The 15458-nt window shown below is 39.9% G+C and overlaps 1 protein-coding gene across 1 annotated transcript in view; it reads right to left on the bottom strand.

Annotated features, from left to right (window-relative positions):
- The window catches only part of LOC127646539 (angiopoietin-4-like), a 54286-nt gene extending 40291 nt beyond the window's left edge, over positions 1–13995 (bottom strand). Inside the window, exon 1 of the mRNA XM_052130292.1 lies at positions 12528–13995. Coding sequence (XP_051986252.1) covers positions 12528–12839 — 312 coding nt within the window. The 5' untranslated portion in view covers positions 12840–13995. The remainder of the gene's footprint in view (positions 1–12527) is intronic.
- Positions 13996–15458: the final 1463 nt, after the last annotated feature.

The following is a 15458-nucleotide window of genomic DNA, read 5'->3' as shown; positions in this document are numbered from 1 at the left end:
CAGATAGATAGATAGATAGATAGATAGATAGATAGATTAATTTTATTCCACTTCACAGATTATTGCAATTGTGTAATGTGCTGTTGAAAATTCTGGCAGAAACTACCAACTGAAATTCTATATGAAAGCCCTTCACATCCACAAGAACAAACAGAGGAGATATGACACAGTAAGTTAGCACAAGAAAAAGTTCAACAGATGGTCCAGTACTTGACTGTTTTTCCCATTTTTAATACTTGTTCTGGGAATCAACACTAATGGGCTCTCAAGTGGGGACTGGACAAGGTGAAAGCATCTATTTCCATGTGAACGCAATGTCTGAGTTCTGCTAAAACAGAATGAACATTTATTATCTTGTTGTGCTGCTCTTCTTATTATAATGCCTCATTTCTTTTTTAAAAGGAAATCAAGGGAGACAGTCATCTCAGTTTTAAAAAAGAAATGCATGTGCGTAATTGTGAAAGTAAATAGCTGCTACTGGTTAGAATGAGTATACCTACAAAACTGCCTTTGATCATACAAAGAAAAAACAAATGCTGCGCCTCATTAGAACAAACAGAAAACTTCAAGAGTCTAATCATTCATATCTAATCTGAAAAACACAACCAAAAAAAGACCAATGAGCTACTGGTCTGGAATCAGTTTCTGCTGCATTTCCAGGTGTAGGATAGAATCTGTTTTTTTTTTGTTTTTTTTTAAGTAAAGTCTTACTGTAGCATAAGGCTGATTTCCAGGTTTGAATGGGGGTGGAGGGTTGGGGGCGATCCATGATTTTCAATGAGGTATCAGACTTTTGGATCTTATTTATATATTATACACCATCTGCAAATACCCAAAAGCTAAGTGTAAATGCATGCACAAGAGCAGAGGATGAGAAGTACTGACTCAAGCAGCCGTAATCACATTTTTCAGGACACTTCTGATGTTAGCCAAGAGCAGAGTTTGCCAGTTATGGAGAACAAGCCATTTAAGCAAAACCAGGTCTCTAAACCACTCTGAATACAGCCCATGATTACTTGAACCATGTTTACCTTAGGTCCCTCACCATTACTGAGACAAACTCCAGATTACAAGTATGATTAAGCCCTAAGATTATAATATTACTGCATGACTATGTACTTAAATGCCATGAAAACATTTGCAAGTAATGTCAATCTTCACATCTTGCAAAATCAATGCAATATTACATTTATCAAACAAGTGCAGTATCGGCTCAGTGAAAAGAATGAAACACTTGCATAGCTTTGATAAAAAATGGTAACAGTATATAATCAGTTAAGTTGATATTCTGACAACAGAATGGCATGCCAATGTTTCGAAAATTAGTTTTGCATTTGTGGAAAGTTTCTTTGGGTTAAAACGTAGACACTGTGCAAAAGGGAACCATAAAAGCCAGAGAACATTCGATGAAGGGCTGATGAAGGGCAAGCTGATAGGATAGTATTTTCTTCTTTACATTGCACAAACGCTATTGTGTTCCATATTTCATTATTTGTCATAAAACCCTATTTTGAATAGGTAGATGCACACTTGTGTGACTATACAGTAATTTATACCACATACACAGTTAACATAATATAAAACACACTCTAACAACACTGCAGATGTCTGTCACAGTACAGACATTACAGCATTATTTTCTGTAAAGTTGCTTTTGAAATTATGTGTATTGTGAAAAGTGCATTCCACACCCTCAAAACAGATATGATTTCATCAAACACAGATTGATCAGATTGTCCACGTGATTCATAACAAGACATGTATTAGAGGTAACAAGCATTCCGTCAAACACTCTGAGTGTTAATGCGTTTCTTCATCTGATTACTTTTTGGAACTAATGAGCATTCTGTCAAACACTCTATGAGAGTGTTAACACACGTTTCGTAATCGGATTACTTTTTGAAATGAGTAACCATTCCGTCAAACTCTCTATCACAATGTTAATTTGTTTCGTAATCTGATTACTTTTTAGAAAAAACAAAAATATTATTTAATACTCTTAGTATTTTTACTTGTTTCGTAATCTGATTACTTTTTGGAACGAGCAAGCATTCTGTCAAACAGTCTATCTGAGAATTTACACGTTTCATAATCTGATTACTTTTTGGAACCAACAAATATTCAGTTTAACATGCTGTTAGAATGTTAATTTGCTTTTGTAATCTGATTACTTTTTGCAACAAACGAGCATTCCGTCAAACAGTAAATGTGTTTCGTAATCTGATCACTTTTTGGAACTAACAAACATCCATTTAATAAGATATCAGCATAACTATTTACAAACAAGCATTCCGTCAAACACAATCAAAATGTTAACTGCTTCGTAATCTGATTACCTTTAACAACATGCATTTTGTCAAACACTCTATCAGCGTATTAGCATGTTTTGTAATATGATTATTTTTTTAAGTAATGAGTAAATAAAAAAAAAACATTTTGTATTTACACCATAATATCTGTTACTTTTTCTAATATGTACATTTCTTTTCTATTTAATAATAATATGTTTATTTTATACAGCATCTTTCTGCCAACTCATGGTCCCTTTACAATTCAATCAATTCAATACACAATACACAATACACAATACAAAATAACACAATATAAGGATAGATATAATGGTATATCAAACAGGGTATCAGCAATTAACCAAGAAAAGTTAAAAGTTATAGATCAGGGAAACAATTAATGAAAATGTAGGTTTTCAGTTCGGTCTTGAAATCAGAAATGGTGGAGATATCACTGAGAGTTTTTGGTCGCAAGTTCCAAAAATTGGGGCTGCAACACTAATCGCCCTACTGCCAAGTGATGACAGCTTAAAGCGGGGAGTATCAAGAGAACCAGATCCAGATGACCTGAGTGCATGAACCGGAGAATAAGGTTGAAGGAGGTCATTGATGTATTGTGGAACAAGTCCATGTAGGGCTTTGAAAGTAATGAGGAGGATTTTATATTGAATCTGATAGGAAACAGGTAGCCAGTGAATGTTATGGAGAACAGGAGTGATGTGAGAAAACTTTTTAGAATAGGTGAGAACCCTGGCAGCTGAGTTTTGAATATATTGAAGTTTGTTGAGTAAAGAAGACCAAAGAAGAGAACATTACAGTAATTGAGTCGTGAGGTGATAAAGGTGTGAACAAGGGTCTCACTTTAGTGATAGAGGAAATGTGAGAAGTGAAAGAGTGAAAAATTAAAAATTACACCTAGATTGTGGATTATGTGTGAGGGTTGGTCCATAACTAGAATGTCTGTTTAATCAGAATTAAATTTTAGGACATTATGAGTCATCCAGTCCCTGATTTCTAGAATGCAGGCTTTTGTAGGAAGCAGGGGTAGAGGGACAATGGGTTTGGAGCTGACATAAAGTTGTGTATCGTCAACATGGCAGTGGAAGTTAAGACTATGCTTCCAAATAATTTGGCCAAGTGGGAGCATGTAAATAATGAAGAGTAAAGGGCCAAGGACAGAACCCTGAGGAACACCTTGGGAAACTGGAAGAGTGGGGGACTTTGACTGCTTGATGGATACATAGTGCTGATGGTAAGAGAGGTAGGAGTTAAACCAGGTTAGGACAGTTCCAGAAACCCCAATAGCAGAGAGGTGAGAGAGAAGTATGCAATGTGAGATAATGTCAAAGGCTGCACTAAGATCTAACATGACAAGCATTATGAGTTGACCAGAATCAGCAGCAATTTGCAGGTCACTAGTTATTTTAATTTGTGCAGTCTTGGTCTTATGTAGAGGACAGAAGTCAGATTGGAAAAGTTCAAAAATGTTGTCGGTAGCAAGGTGGGAGTGTAACTGTGAGGCAACAGCTTTTTACAGCAGTTTGCAGAGTATAGGGTAGGTTTGAGATAGGGTGGTAGATATTGAATTCAGATGGGTCCAGACCAGGTTTTTTTAGGACTGGGGTGACAGCAGCAGTTTTTAACAGGACTGGTACCATACCAGTGCTGAAACTCTTATTAATTAAGTGAGAGATAGGTGTTGATATTAGAGACAGAGAGTGTTTGAGCAGGGAAGTCGGAGCATGGTCAAAGTGGCAGTTTGTAGCGTTGAAATTTTTTTTGATAGTTAATTTATATACAGTATGCTAGACAAGATACGGGTTATGGTTGTTAAGCAGTTAGTGTTCATCACATGGGGAGGCAGCCGAGTATTCAGTCTATTGGACCAAGTGGGTGGAATAGCAGAATCAGTTGAAGAGTGAGAGGAGAAAAAATGGTGGGTGGAGCGATGAATGTAGCATGGGCGATGGGCAATTCCAAGCACACTGCAAATGCTATAGTAGCAGTATCAACTTGTAGTCGAGTGTTCATGCAGCAAAGTTGAAACGATAAGTAACTAAGCGCCATAACAAGGATGCAACAGAACAGATGGGCTAGAGATGAGGCTCTTGCTAGTCAAGTGGCAGATGATTTTGTTCCAGTTATACTCATAGTAAGATTCATAACAGACGGTGCTGGAGGTATGCAGAGGGGTTCAGGGTGTAATCGCTACTTTACAAGGTTAACCCTGACGCTAACATCAACTAGCGAGGCACCAAACCTAACCCAACCAGACAGTGGAGGACGGATGATAACCCACCATCCAATGTCAGTCATCCAATGCATCAGACTAGCAAGAGAGTGGAGACTCACTCACCAACTGAGAAGAGAGTGGTTAAGTTGAGAACCCACTAGCGAGCAAATTCAAGAGTCCAGTCGCTAAAAAAGACTTAGTCATAAACCAGGGAGAGATAGCTCAGAGTAGTTTGTCGTAGACCAGTTATACAAGGAACACAAAAGATAAAAGTAGCTTGTAGCAGGTGCTTAGCAGTACTCGCAAAGATCAATCAGTGGGTGTATAATTCAGAAAGGTTTGCAGTTGTCCAGAAATCCAGGAAAACAATGATGCTTGTAGCAGATGCTTAGCAGTACTCGTGTCGATCGACCACTGGGTGAATAATCCAGAAAAGTTCGGAATAGTCCAGAAATCCAGGAAAACAATGACAATGGGTGTAGAGCTTAATTGTAGTAGTAACTTCGCCAGAAGCAATAGTATCAAACCACCAGTGCAACTGCAGTCTGTGACAGAAGAATAAACAGTAGATGTTCAGATTGATTCAAAAGATGCACAAAAGTAAACATCCAGCCTGAATAAAAGGATGCAAATCACGTAGAAATGTTTGAGAGGAGAAGCGTTGAGAAGCGGCAGACAAACACGCACATCATACTTTCAACCGGAAGTGACGGATATTAATTTACTGACAAATAAAATCGCAAAACCTCTCCCTTTTCACATTGCATAGTCAGTTGTCAGTGACTGGACCAATGCAAGTTCAGCAAATAAAACTAGACACCCACAATTCTAATGATCAAAACTGTCTACACAATAAGTGGTGTAGCATTTAATGTAAAATCTCCATTTGTGGTTGCGGACCTGCATTTCAGTAATATTTTAATGTCAGCTGAATTTGTTCAGTAGTGTGTAGTTGATACAGTGCTGGTGCCAAAAGAGCTACAAAGCTCATCACTATCAGTGAGGCTGTTGTAATTCTGTAAGAGTTCTGGCTCCAGTGGAGATATCCTAATATTGACTGATGTCAGTGAAAGCAACACGACTGAGCCCACACTCAATTCTTCCCCAAACCCGACAACTTTTTGTCTCAGACACTTCCCCAAGAATGATAAACACAGGCTAAATGTTTGTTTAACAAGCCAAAGCCTTCTGCTGTGATCTGAGCCAAACTCAATATATGCACACACGTAGTCACACAAATAGAAACATACGGAGAGAGTTAAAACTTAATAAGAGACAATCACTCACATATATACTGTACATTAGGGTCTTTCTGGGATTTAATTTTCATTTAAACCTGTAAATTAAAAAAGTTTTAAGCTCAATCAATGAAAAGCTGTGACATCAATTGGAGAAAATTTTAAGGTTCTTAGCTATGCAAGCAAATTCGTGAGATTGACCATGTTAATTATTTTGCAAAAAAGGACAAATTTCCATTGAAGCACACTCAATGCTCTTTGGAACATTTTCAAAGCATGCTGGGATAACATGGGACATCAGGTTTTACACAAACTTGTCCATCCTAGCTCAAATGCAAGCTGTAATTACAGCAAAAGTGAAAATGGTCTCAGACTTTTGGATCCCTGTGTACATGCAAACACACGTTTCTTTTTCTCTCTTTTTTTTTTAAATCACTCCTGTTGTGCGTATTAATATTTATACTAAAGGTATTGCTGTGCCACTGGACTCCTGCAGAGATCCAGAACATTTTGAGTTCAAAGAGGACAGTAAACTACTTTCCCTCTTGTTTTCCATTTTCTCTTTCTACCTCTAACAAGCATTTGGCTTGAACAATCGTTCATTGGTGTCAAAAATGTTAATAGAATTCAACAGCAGACTGAAGTGTACTGCATGTACAAATAATTGAAACAAATGTTAAATTCTGTCTAGACCAAAAGTTATGTCACAACAGTCATGTTGTCATGTTACAACATATTTCCAAATTTTGATTACTTGGACCAGACTAGTCTCTAATTCTCCAATGGGTTCCCCAACATATTTGTATGTTTCCCGAAAGGGTATGGCTTTTATTTTAAGCACCAAGAGAAAATTCTTTTCAGGAACATGTGCCGAGTGAGTATTTGATGTGCACGGCTCTGATTCGGCACATTGATAGTGAGATTAATCAACAGTCCGGCTCTTAGTCAACTCCCAAGGAAGCCCCACAACCATGTGTTTTACGGGGTCATTAAAGACAGTACCAAGACACTGTAAACTCAGCAGGCTTCCCATGTCCCCACCCTCTCCGCCAGCCATCCTTCCTTCGATCTCTCAATTCTCCATAGCGAAATCAAATGAGTAATAGACCAGAGAAAGAAAACTATTAACAGAGACACAGGAGGCTTGTTAATGTGATGTTGCATTAGCAGGAACAGCACATATTAAAACCAATCACACACTGAGAAGTTTTACTGCATGTTTAAAAAAAAATAATAATTCTCTTTCATTTTCGTGAATGGCTCTTTTACAGAGTAGCTTAATAACTAAGTCACCTTTTCTCAAACTGTTTAGAGTGTTTCAGCTCTAAATGTTGTTTTCAGACTGTCCAAGTAAACTCTTAGAAGTCTTTTTTAAATTGTGAGGCCTTCTGACTTATTGTTGTATTGCCAATAATTTGAGGTGTTTGATAAGCCAAGTATCACTATTATTGCTCATATTAACGGTTAGGGATTCATACAAAACTCCTAAACCTAATAATTAAACATGCTGAAATTTAAATTTTAATTAAAATATCCCAAAAATGTATCTTGACAAATCACTGGTCTCTGTGAGCACTAAACACTGAGTCAGCGAAAGTGGCTCACATATATTTTTGGCCAATCACAAAATGTATGGCTAGCTGACACATCTTTAGAGAGTGGGGATAGAATGAGTGTAGTTGAGGCGAACTCTAGCGGGTGTTAAGCTGAAATCGCTTACAGGAGCTGGATGGAAACATGAGGCTTGTTGAAACCAAAGTAAAAAACCAAAGTAAAATTTAAAAGATAGGGAAAGGCCAAAGCGTAGCGGGAGAGAGAGAGGAGAGAGAGAGAGATAGAAGACAAAAACTTGCCGGTTCTCTGATACGCCGTAGCTTGGTCCCTGGCCACTCCTCCACCCTCTAGCGGATGACAGCCGTGCCTCCCCGGGTGGATTGGAGGCAGTCCTCCGGCCCCTGGCGGACAGAACGCCCCGCCACGTTTTTAGTGGACGTAGGGGTCTCCCTCACCCCTGGCAGCGGTAACCGCTCCAGGTGGTTGGTTGGGAGCCCCTCCTCCCCTTGCTGTCGGCAGCTACTTTCGGGTGGATGGTAGCGGCAAGAACTCCACTCTTTCCCGGGTTTCGGCACCAGTGTAAAGGGGTTGTAGGAAAAGGAGGAGTCGAGAACCCGCTTGACAATATAAATAATAGTTTAAACTGAACCAAAAAGACAAACAAACACACACACACACACAGGTGTCAGACAGCTGTCCGTAAATCCCCCGCCATCTTCGGTCGGCCCTTATCCCTCTCGGAGGCTTGATTAGCCTGATTTGCGGCCGGGTATACAGCATCACGACCCGGCCCACCCTCCGCCCTGCCACACTAGTTATCTAGAATATTGAGTTTTTACCATTTCTAACCATTAGCTAGCTAGCAAGGTAAGTTAGAAAGTTAGCATTGACAACTTGAAGACTGTAACTTCCCTGGTGTCCCGAGTGGTCTCTCCACTAACAGCAGGACAATGTGCAAGCACACATCCATGATCTTGAAACATGGAAAGTTTTTTCTTTGGGCACCGCTTTGTCTATTGTGCGCTTTTGACAGATTTTTACTATAATGTTGTACGATGGATACACAACCTGGCAAGTTCGGTGAAACATTGATATTGACCCCGCCTTACTCCCCAGTTGGCCTACTTTGGCCCAAGTGTAATCGGTGTGTAGAGGTCTTCACGGGTCCACCCAAACCTGAGGACCCGGGACCAGACACTGGACCAGTATGGTACAGGTCCATATTTAAATGGTCAGCCAGGTCCAGGTCGGGTCCCATTCTTGTACTTCGGGTCCCAGGTCTGTTTAACATCTGCAGTGATGCGATGACTTTACCAATTGGCAGGGCTTATTCTGTCATATCTGTGTTTGACAGATGACATAAACCGAAGTGCATTATTGGCATCGGCGCGATTTTTGAGATATTGTGGTTGGAGTTTGTTCGCTTTGTATATCTAAAATCTATGAACATGTCTCAGAGAGCACAGATGACAGCAAATTAGGGATGCTAAGATCAGCGGCCGTGGCACTGAATGAGCAATCGTTGTTATAGTTCAAAATGGCAAACAGTGGAAGTTATCGTATTATGCGAGATACAAAAAAACTGCAAAGATGCAAAGTCATGTTTGTCATCCGCCACCTTGAATGCAATTGGACTTTTGATGCTGAAATAATGAGTGGATTATACGTGCTCTTTCAATCAGCAAGAGAGGAACAATATGGATGTTATTATGTCATCTTTCTTGGCAAGGAGGATGGATTGTATGCATCAGGTACAGGAGAGAAGGCTACTAACATTACATTAGGTAAGACACAAAGGTTTATTTTCACAACTTGTAAATTAACTTGTTAATAGCAATTAGCTGTGGGATCTGTGCCGATCGGGTTCAATCGGGTTTGTTTGTCCCGGCCAGATCAGGGTCCAAACTTTCAAATTATATATGGGTCTGGGTCGGTTCCGGATAGCACATTTCCGGGTCTCTTTGGGTTTGGGCACACGTTTTTGGACCCGTTAAGATGGCTGGGCCAAAGGCCATGATCCCCTAGAAAGCACCGAGGCGGCACGATGAAGTGACAGCCCGGAAGTGACAGCGGGATCGCAACTGGCCCTGGCACACCTTTGCACGCCCTCATTTGGCCCGACTGTGGAAACGTGGCAATTGAGACTTTGAGGCCAGAAAGCAACTACCCAGAACACCCTAGCAAGCAACCACCTAGCAATGTGCTAAAAACTACTCAGAACACCTTGGCATCATGTTTTGCCCTAACAAGCACTATTCACATTTTCTTCAATAAATGTAAAAATCCATAATACTTGTATTGTGCGACCCCACATGGTGGAAGATAAGCTAAATTAATCAACATCAAATAAGACGCCTAAACTAATTCACATCATTTTAGAGTTGGCAAAAAGTTTCTTACGAAATGTTTGTTATCAACTTCACATTATCAATTGCTTCTTTATCCTCAACTGAGCATTAAGCTGAAAGGTTGTGAATTGAGGTTTGTAAAGTTCTTGATTTAAATGGGACGTACAATCCCTAATCCCCCTGGCCTTTGAAGAACTCTTTTCCAGAGAGCTTTTGCTTCATGGTCATTAGACAAAAACTAAGCAAGGACTTAAAGTGGCTCCTCATGCTATTCATATACCCCTATATTTACCATATACCGCCTGCACTCCTCTTTCCTCTTTCAACTATCTGAGTCAGAAACAAGGTATGTCGTCAATTGCTTGTGAATGCAGTTATCAGGTAAGGGGTGAGCTGCGGGAGCAATCTAAGGGAGCATATTCGTTTAGTTATAGTCATTTGCCAGTAAACTAAACACTCCTCCTCTATAAACACTTTTCCCAATGATACAGCCATGGCAACACATCTATCAGACCCTCAAAGGATTTAAATAAACTTTAAAACATTCAAGTCAGAACTTTGTGGGCCAGTTTAAATCATTGCTAGTTAGCATTGTATACCCATGAAAGATTTTCAAAAACAATTAGTCGGTGTATACAGTGTCCCCAGAACATATTTGGACAGTTTGATGAGGAGGATGTATTGGCCGGGCAGTGAGGATGCACACCCGGCATGGAGTTGCCTAATCAGTGGGAGGGAGATAAGGGAAGAGCCAGCTTCCTCCTTTCCCAACCGAACAGAGGTCCGTTACATTGATCTGTGTTCAGTTGGGAAAGGAGGAAGTGGGAGCCGGATCCACATTCATCAAGACTTTAATTAGACAACATCAACACACACAAAGCATCCTTGTGTTTCTCTTTCTCTCCCTCCACGCACTCCTCCTAATCACAGACAGATTAGCTACACTTATGCTAAATATGTGAAGGTCATTGCTTCAGACAAAAATAAATAAATCAAACGAGTGAGGATAAAGAAGGAGAACAAGCACAGACAAAAAGTCAAGATGAGACTAAAAGTATTTGGACACTTTCTGGTTGTCAAACTTTAGTGTAACATGTCCATAGTTAAGGTAATGGGCTACACCTGTGGTTACTCCGAATTCAGAACCTGAGAAAAACTGACTTCATACATCTACTAAAAATTGCCTTTCACTCTAGTTGGTTCAAAGTAATTGCAAAATGAAGTTAGTTCTGAGAAAAGCTCTAGGATAATTTATTTGCAGATGCCATTAGTTTGATATATGGTAATAATGCAATCATATTCAGAAACAGACATTTTATGCATGCTTTAAATGCCCAAATACATTTTAAACACTCCCCTTTTTTGTATAGAAAACTAAACGCAATAACAGTGAACAGTGGCTAAGGCAACCTAAAAATCCCCCTCTGTCCCCCTCGGTCTGGAACAATATGAGGGCAAGAACATTATGACAGAATATTATTTTTTGTGTGAACTATCCCTTTAAGTATTACACACTTGTTTATTTTTACCACCAATTTAATTTAAAAAAGAATTCCAAATATTTGGCAATGAAAACAACAAATGATTTAAAATAAAAAGGTTCTTATCATGATCTGACCTCTTCTTAACCAGAGTCAAGGGTCATGCCTCTTTTCTGTGGAGGTGCGAACGGACTCTCTTTGAGCAGTATAGATTGTTAACTTGGGTGGTGCGCTGAACACATAGACAAAGCACGCACACATGGCAAACTTTCACTCGGCACTCCAACACTTCATCCATTCATTAGCTCAATTAATGTCAGCTAGCAAAATTCCATTGAAGTACCAATCAATCAATCAAGACTTGCATTCATCACATTTGAATGGAGCAATAAATCACCCTGCAGTCACTTATGGAGACCATTCTTTGGTGTTGTCATCTCGCTCCTGTTTTAATTACGAGAAAACATTCTCAGATTACTGCTGAAAAGAGTTTCTGTAAGCTCACATTGATGTCTGAAATGTTGCTTAATCACTACACTTGAAAATGGAGATTAAATTGCATTTGTCATTTAATAGAAATAGCACATGACAACTCCAAAAGCATCAGAGATCATGGAATTTGTTAAACGACTGTGTTGCCTTTCAACAGGTTGTATTTTTGGATTTAATGCAGTATTAAGTGGTCAAACAGATTATTCCTCCTATTCAGCTTTCATAAATGCACTTACATCGCTCAGTTTCTCAAACCCTGTCAGCCATCTGTTTTTTTGGCCACCATCTGCAGCCTTACAATTCATCCATAGAAATATAAATGGGCTACAGGTTTTTTCAGGTAATAACCTCTCAATTAGGGCTGTACATATTTGGTCTGACCAATATCTGATTAGATTTGATTACGATTATTTACTAAATTATATAATACATAAGGGAATCTGCAATTTGGTCAAGATTTGGATGATTAGCTCATTTTGGCATGATTCATATTTATGTTTACATTTTATATTCATTATTTTCATAATTTTATTATGCTTAAGACATTGTATTTTAGCGTTTTCCTGCTGCCATAGAGAATGATGTCATACAAGCCTGTAGCCTCATAAGCCGGATAAATCAGATTGTTCTTTTTTGCCAAGCTTTATCGCCAGACTTCTTCAACAGCTCTCAAAATGTTTTTTATGGAGCGTAAAGCTTAAATCCTGAGTTTCACACTGATAGTTACTGCAAAGTTTTGGTGTTCATGTGTACCCATCTTGTAAATACAATCATTCCAACATGACTTGAAGGCATCCTTACACCCTTACTCTAAAATACAAAAGAGTTCGAGGAATTCAAGAAACTAACAATGCTAACAGGCACCTGTATCCCATTAAGATTGTCATTCTCACCTTATGTATCCACTGTGTGTTGTTCTCCATGGCCATCTCCAGATTTTGCAGCTTTTGAGATGACCACTCACTGTCCCCTGGCGGGGCGTCCCGCTGCACAATATTAGTCCCACTAATCTGGTCCGCTCCACCCTGACAGCTTTCTACCTCTGGCAAGATGAAGGTATAGCTGCACTGGCCATGCTGCATTCGGTGAAGCTTCCTCCGCCTCTCGCTTCCCCCACGTCTCTGACTGTTACCGTTTCCGCAACTAACCAGGCCAGTCGTCGCCAACAGTAGTGCCAAGTGCCAGCCGCTTCTAGCAAGCCTCATTGCAGCAAGAGCAAATTTCACGTTTCTGGAAAGGCCACCTGTGGTCAACGGATGGTGCCAACTTACCAGTTCAGACTCTTTCAATAGAAGAACACATGGCTAGATGTAGATGTAGCTTCTTTCACTTTGTTTTGGGTTGCGTTCTCCGTTGCAAGGACTTTTAATTGGGTTGAGTGCTTTGCTTCATGTCCTTTGATGGCATTGGGTTGCGTTCTGTGCTGCAGGTTCTTTGATGCTGTTGGAGTACGTTCTTTGCTGCAGGACCTATGATGGTGTTGGGTTGCGTTCTTTGCTGCAGGACCTTTAATGCTGTTGTGTTGAATTCTTTGTTGCAACACCTTTGATTGCGTTAGGTTGCGTTCTTTGCAATTGATTGTTTTTTGTTGCCAGACCTTTGATTGGGTTGCGATCTTTGCTACAGGACCTTTGAAGGTGTTAGGTTTTGTTCTTTGCTGCAGGATCTTTGATGCCGACAGGTGGCGTTCTTCCCTTCAGGATCTTTAATGGCATTGGGTGCCACTCTTTACTTCAGGACCTTGGATGGTGTTGGGGTGCATTTTTTGCTTCAGGACTTTTGATGGTGTTAGGGTGCGTTCTCTGCTACAGAACCTTTAAATGGGTTGCAATCTTTGCTGCAGGACCTTTGATAGTGTTGGCTTGTGTTCTTTGCTTCAGGATCTTTGATACCATTGGGTGGCGTTCTTTGCTTTAGAACATTTGATGGCGAAAGGTGGCATTCTTTTCTTCAGGCTCTTGGATACTGTTGGGTTGTGTTCTCTGATGCAGCACCTTTGATTGCATTGGGCTGTGTTCTTTGCTTCAGATCTTTGATGGCGTTGGGTTGCGTTCGTTGCTGCAAGACCTCTGATGCCTTTGGGTTGCGTTCTTTGCTGCTGGATCTTTGATGGCGTTGGGTTGTGTGTTTTGCTGCAGGACCTCTGATGGTGATGAATTGCGTTTTTTGCCTTAAGGCTCCTTTGATTGTGGACAAGTGCTTGCTTTTTCTAGAGTCTCCCCTGAACTACAATACACTCTTGCAGATAGATAAGAAGGGAATGAAAAAATGTAGAAGAAAATGAGACAGTCAAATTAGTCTCCCAGTCTGTGAGCTCTTAACATGAGAAAAAAGTAAACAAGAGAAGAGAACTTTGCTTTCTATCCTGGAGCGGTGTGTGAAATGACCAGAGTGAGAGAGTTCTGCCCTCTTATCTGGGAGCAAGGGAGCGTTTGGGGGTGATGAGGAGAGGGGAGGCTGAGGGAGGTCCATTAACACACGTTCTGTCTCTCGTCTCCTCTGAAGCCCCCCCCCCCCCGCATGGAAGATAGATAGTCATTCTCTGTGTTCTGTGCTGTTCTCAAACTGATTATGGGTCAGAATTTGTTCATTAACAAACATGGAAAAAGCTTACTGAAGTAATAATTAGTAGAGCTTGCTAAAATAGGCATCAATATGAATGTTTATATAGATTTGAAGAAATCCTTAACAGTAAGTATTAAACCTTGGAATATAACTTGTCCCACACTGCTTACAAACAAGAATGATACCTCAAATCATGAGGCTTGTTGGGGAGATTTGTGCTATTGCTTTTCTAAGTGATCCTACATATGATTTTTACCTGGCAGATGATTAATCTGGTGGGGGACATAAATCCTATAAACTTGAAGGAGAGTCATGAATATTGTAGAGACTTAGGGTGGGCTGCCCAGAACATCATAGCAGCCACCCAGAATACCCTAGCAAATGTAAAGCACTAGCGGCCACTAAGAACACCTAAGCATCCTAAATGCAACACCCTGGCAACCACACAAAACATCCTTAAATTGAGGAATTTAATATAAATATTGAACAACTGCTCAAGAAAACTTTGAAGATGAGTGATGCATGACAAATGATGTAGTCATTCAAAATACCACATTATGTTTTTGCATATTTTAAAGGGATGGTTCGGTCAAAAATGAAAGTCCGTACATCATTTACCCCCTGTCATGTTTTCCGAAGTTCCAGTTTTTGAGTGAACTATCTCTTTAAGATGCCACATCTGAACCAGAAATGGCACGAATGCAATTTAAAGTAATTGCAACAGTTCACATTCATTTGAAGATTACATAAATGCTTTTTGAAGGCTTATTTCAGACTGCAGACTGATGTTAGTTTTCATGAGACTTTTTAATGCACTGTGCCCCTTACCCACTTGTTTATTTTTACATAATTCTTATTTTGGTTCAGTTTGTGGTGAGGCTGTGCTCTTGGGGATAGGGGTCAAACCGAGTGACTCTTTGCCCCGACTGAAATCATTCTCATGGGAAACATGGGACAGAGAGAGAGGCAATGCCAGAACACTCCTTGCAATTACTGAAACTTTAGGGCCCTTTTCTCTAGGTGAAATTTCACCTTTCCTTTGGGAATACCAAATGTGGATTGATCCTGTGTTTATTTTCACACGTTGTGCATAGCTCTCCTTCACTCAAGGGTAGCTGTGTTTTATGGAGCCTCCGTCTCAGTTTTATGTAAGGTGTTTGGCAGGATTGACATTGCTCTTTTATTGTACCGATCAGAGTTTTGGCAACATTTCCAGAATCTGACCAAATAGCATCTATATAATCATGACACTATGTAAT

Source organism: Xyrauchen texanus, chromosome 7, assembly GCF_025860055.1.
Source record: "Xyrauchen texanus isolate HMW12.3.18 chromosome 7, RBS_HiC_50CHRs, whole genome shotgun sequence".
In the NCBI taxonomy this organism is placed as follows: Eukaryota; Metazoa; Chordata; class Actinopteri; order Cypriniformes; family Catostomidae; genus Xyrauchen; species Xyrauchen texanus.
Note: the sequence above shows the minus strand (reverse complement) of the source record. Positions and strands in the feature narration are given on the sequence as shown.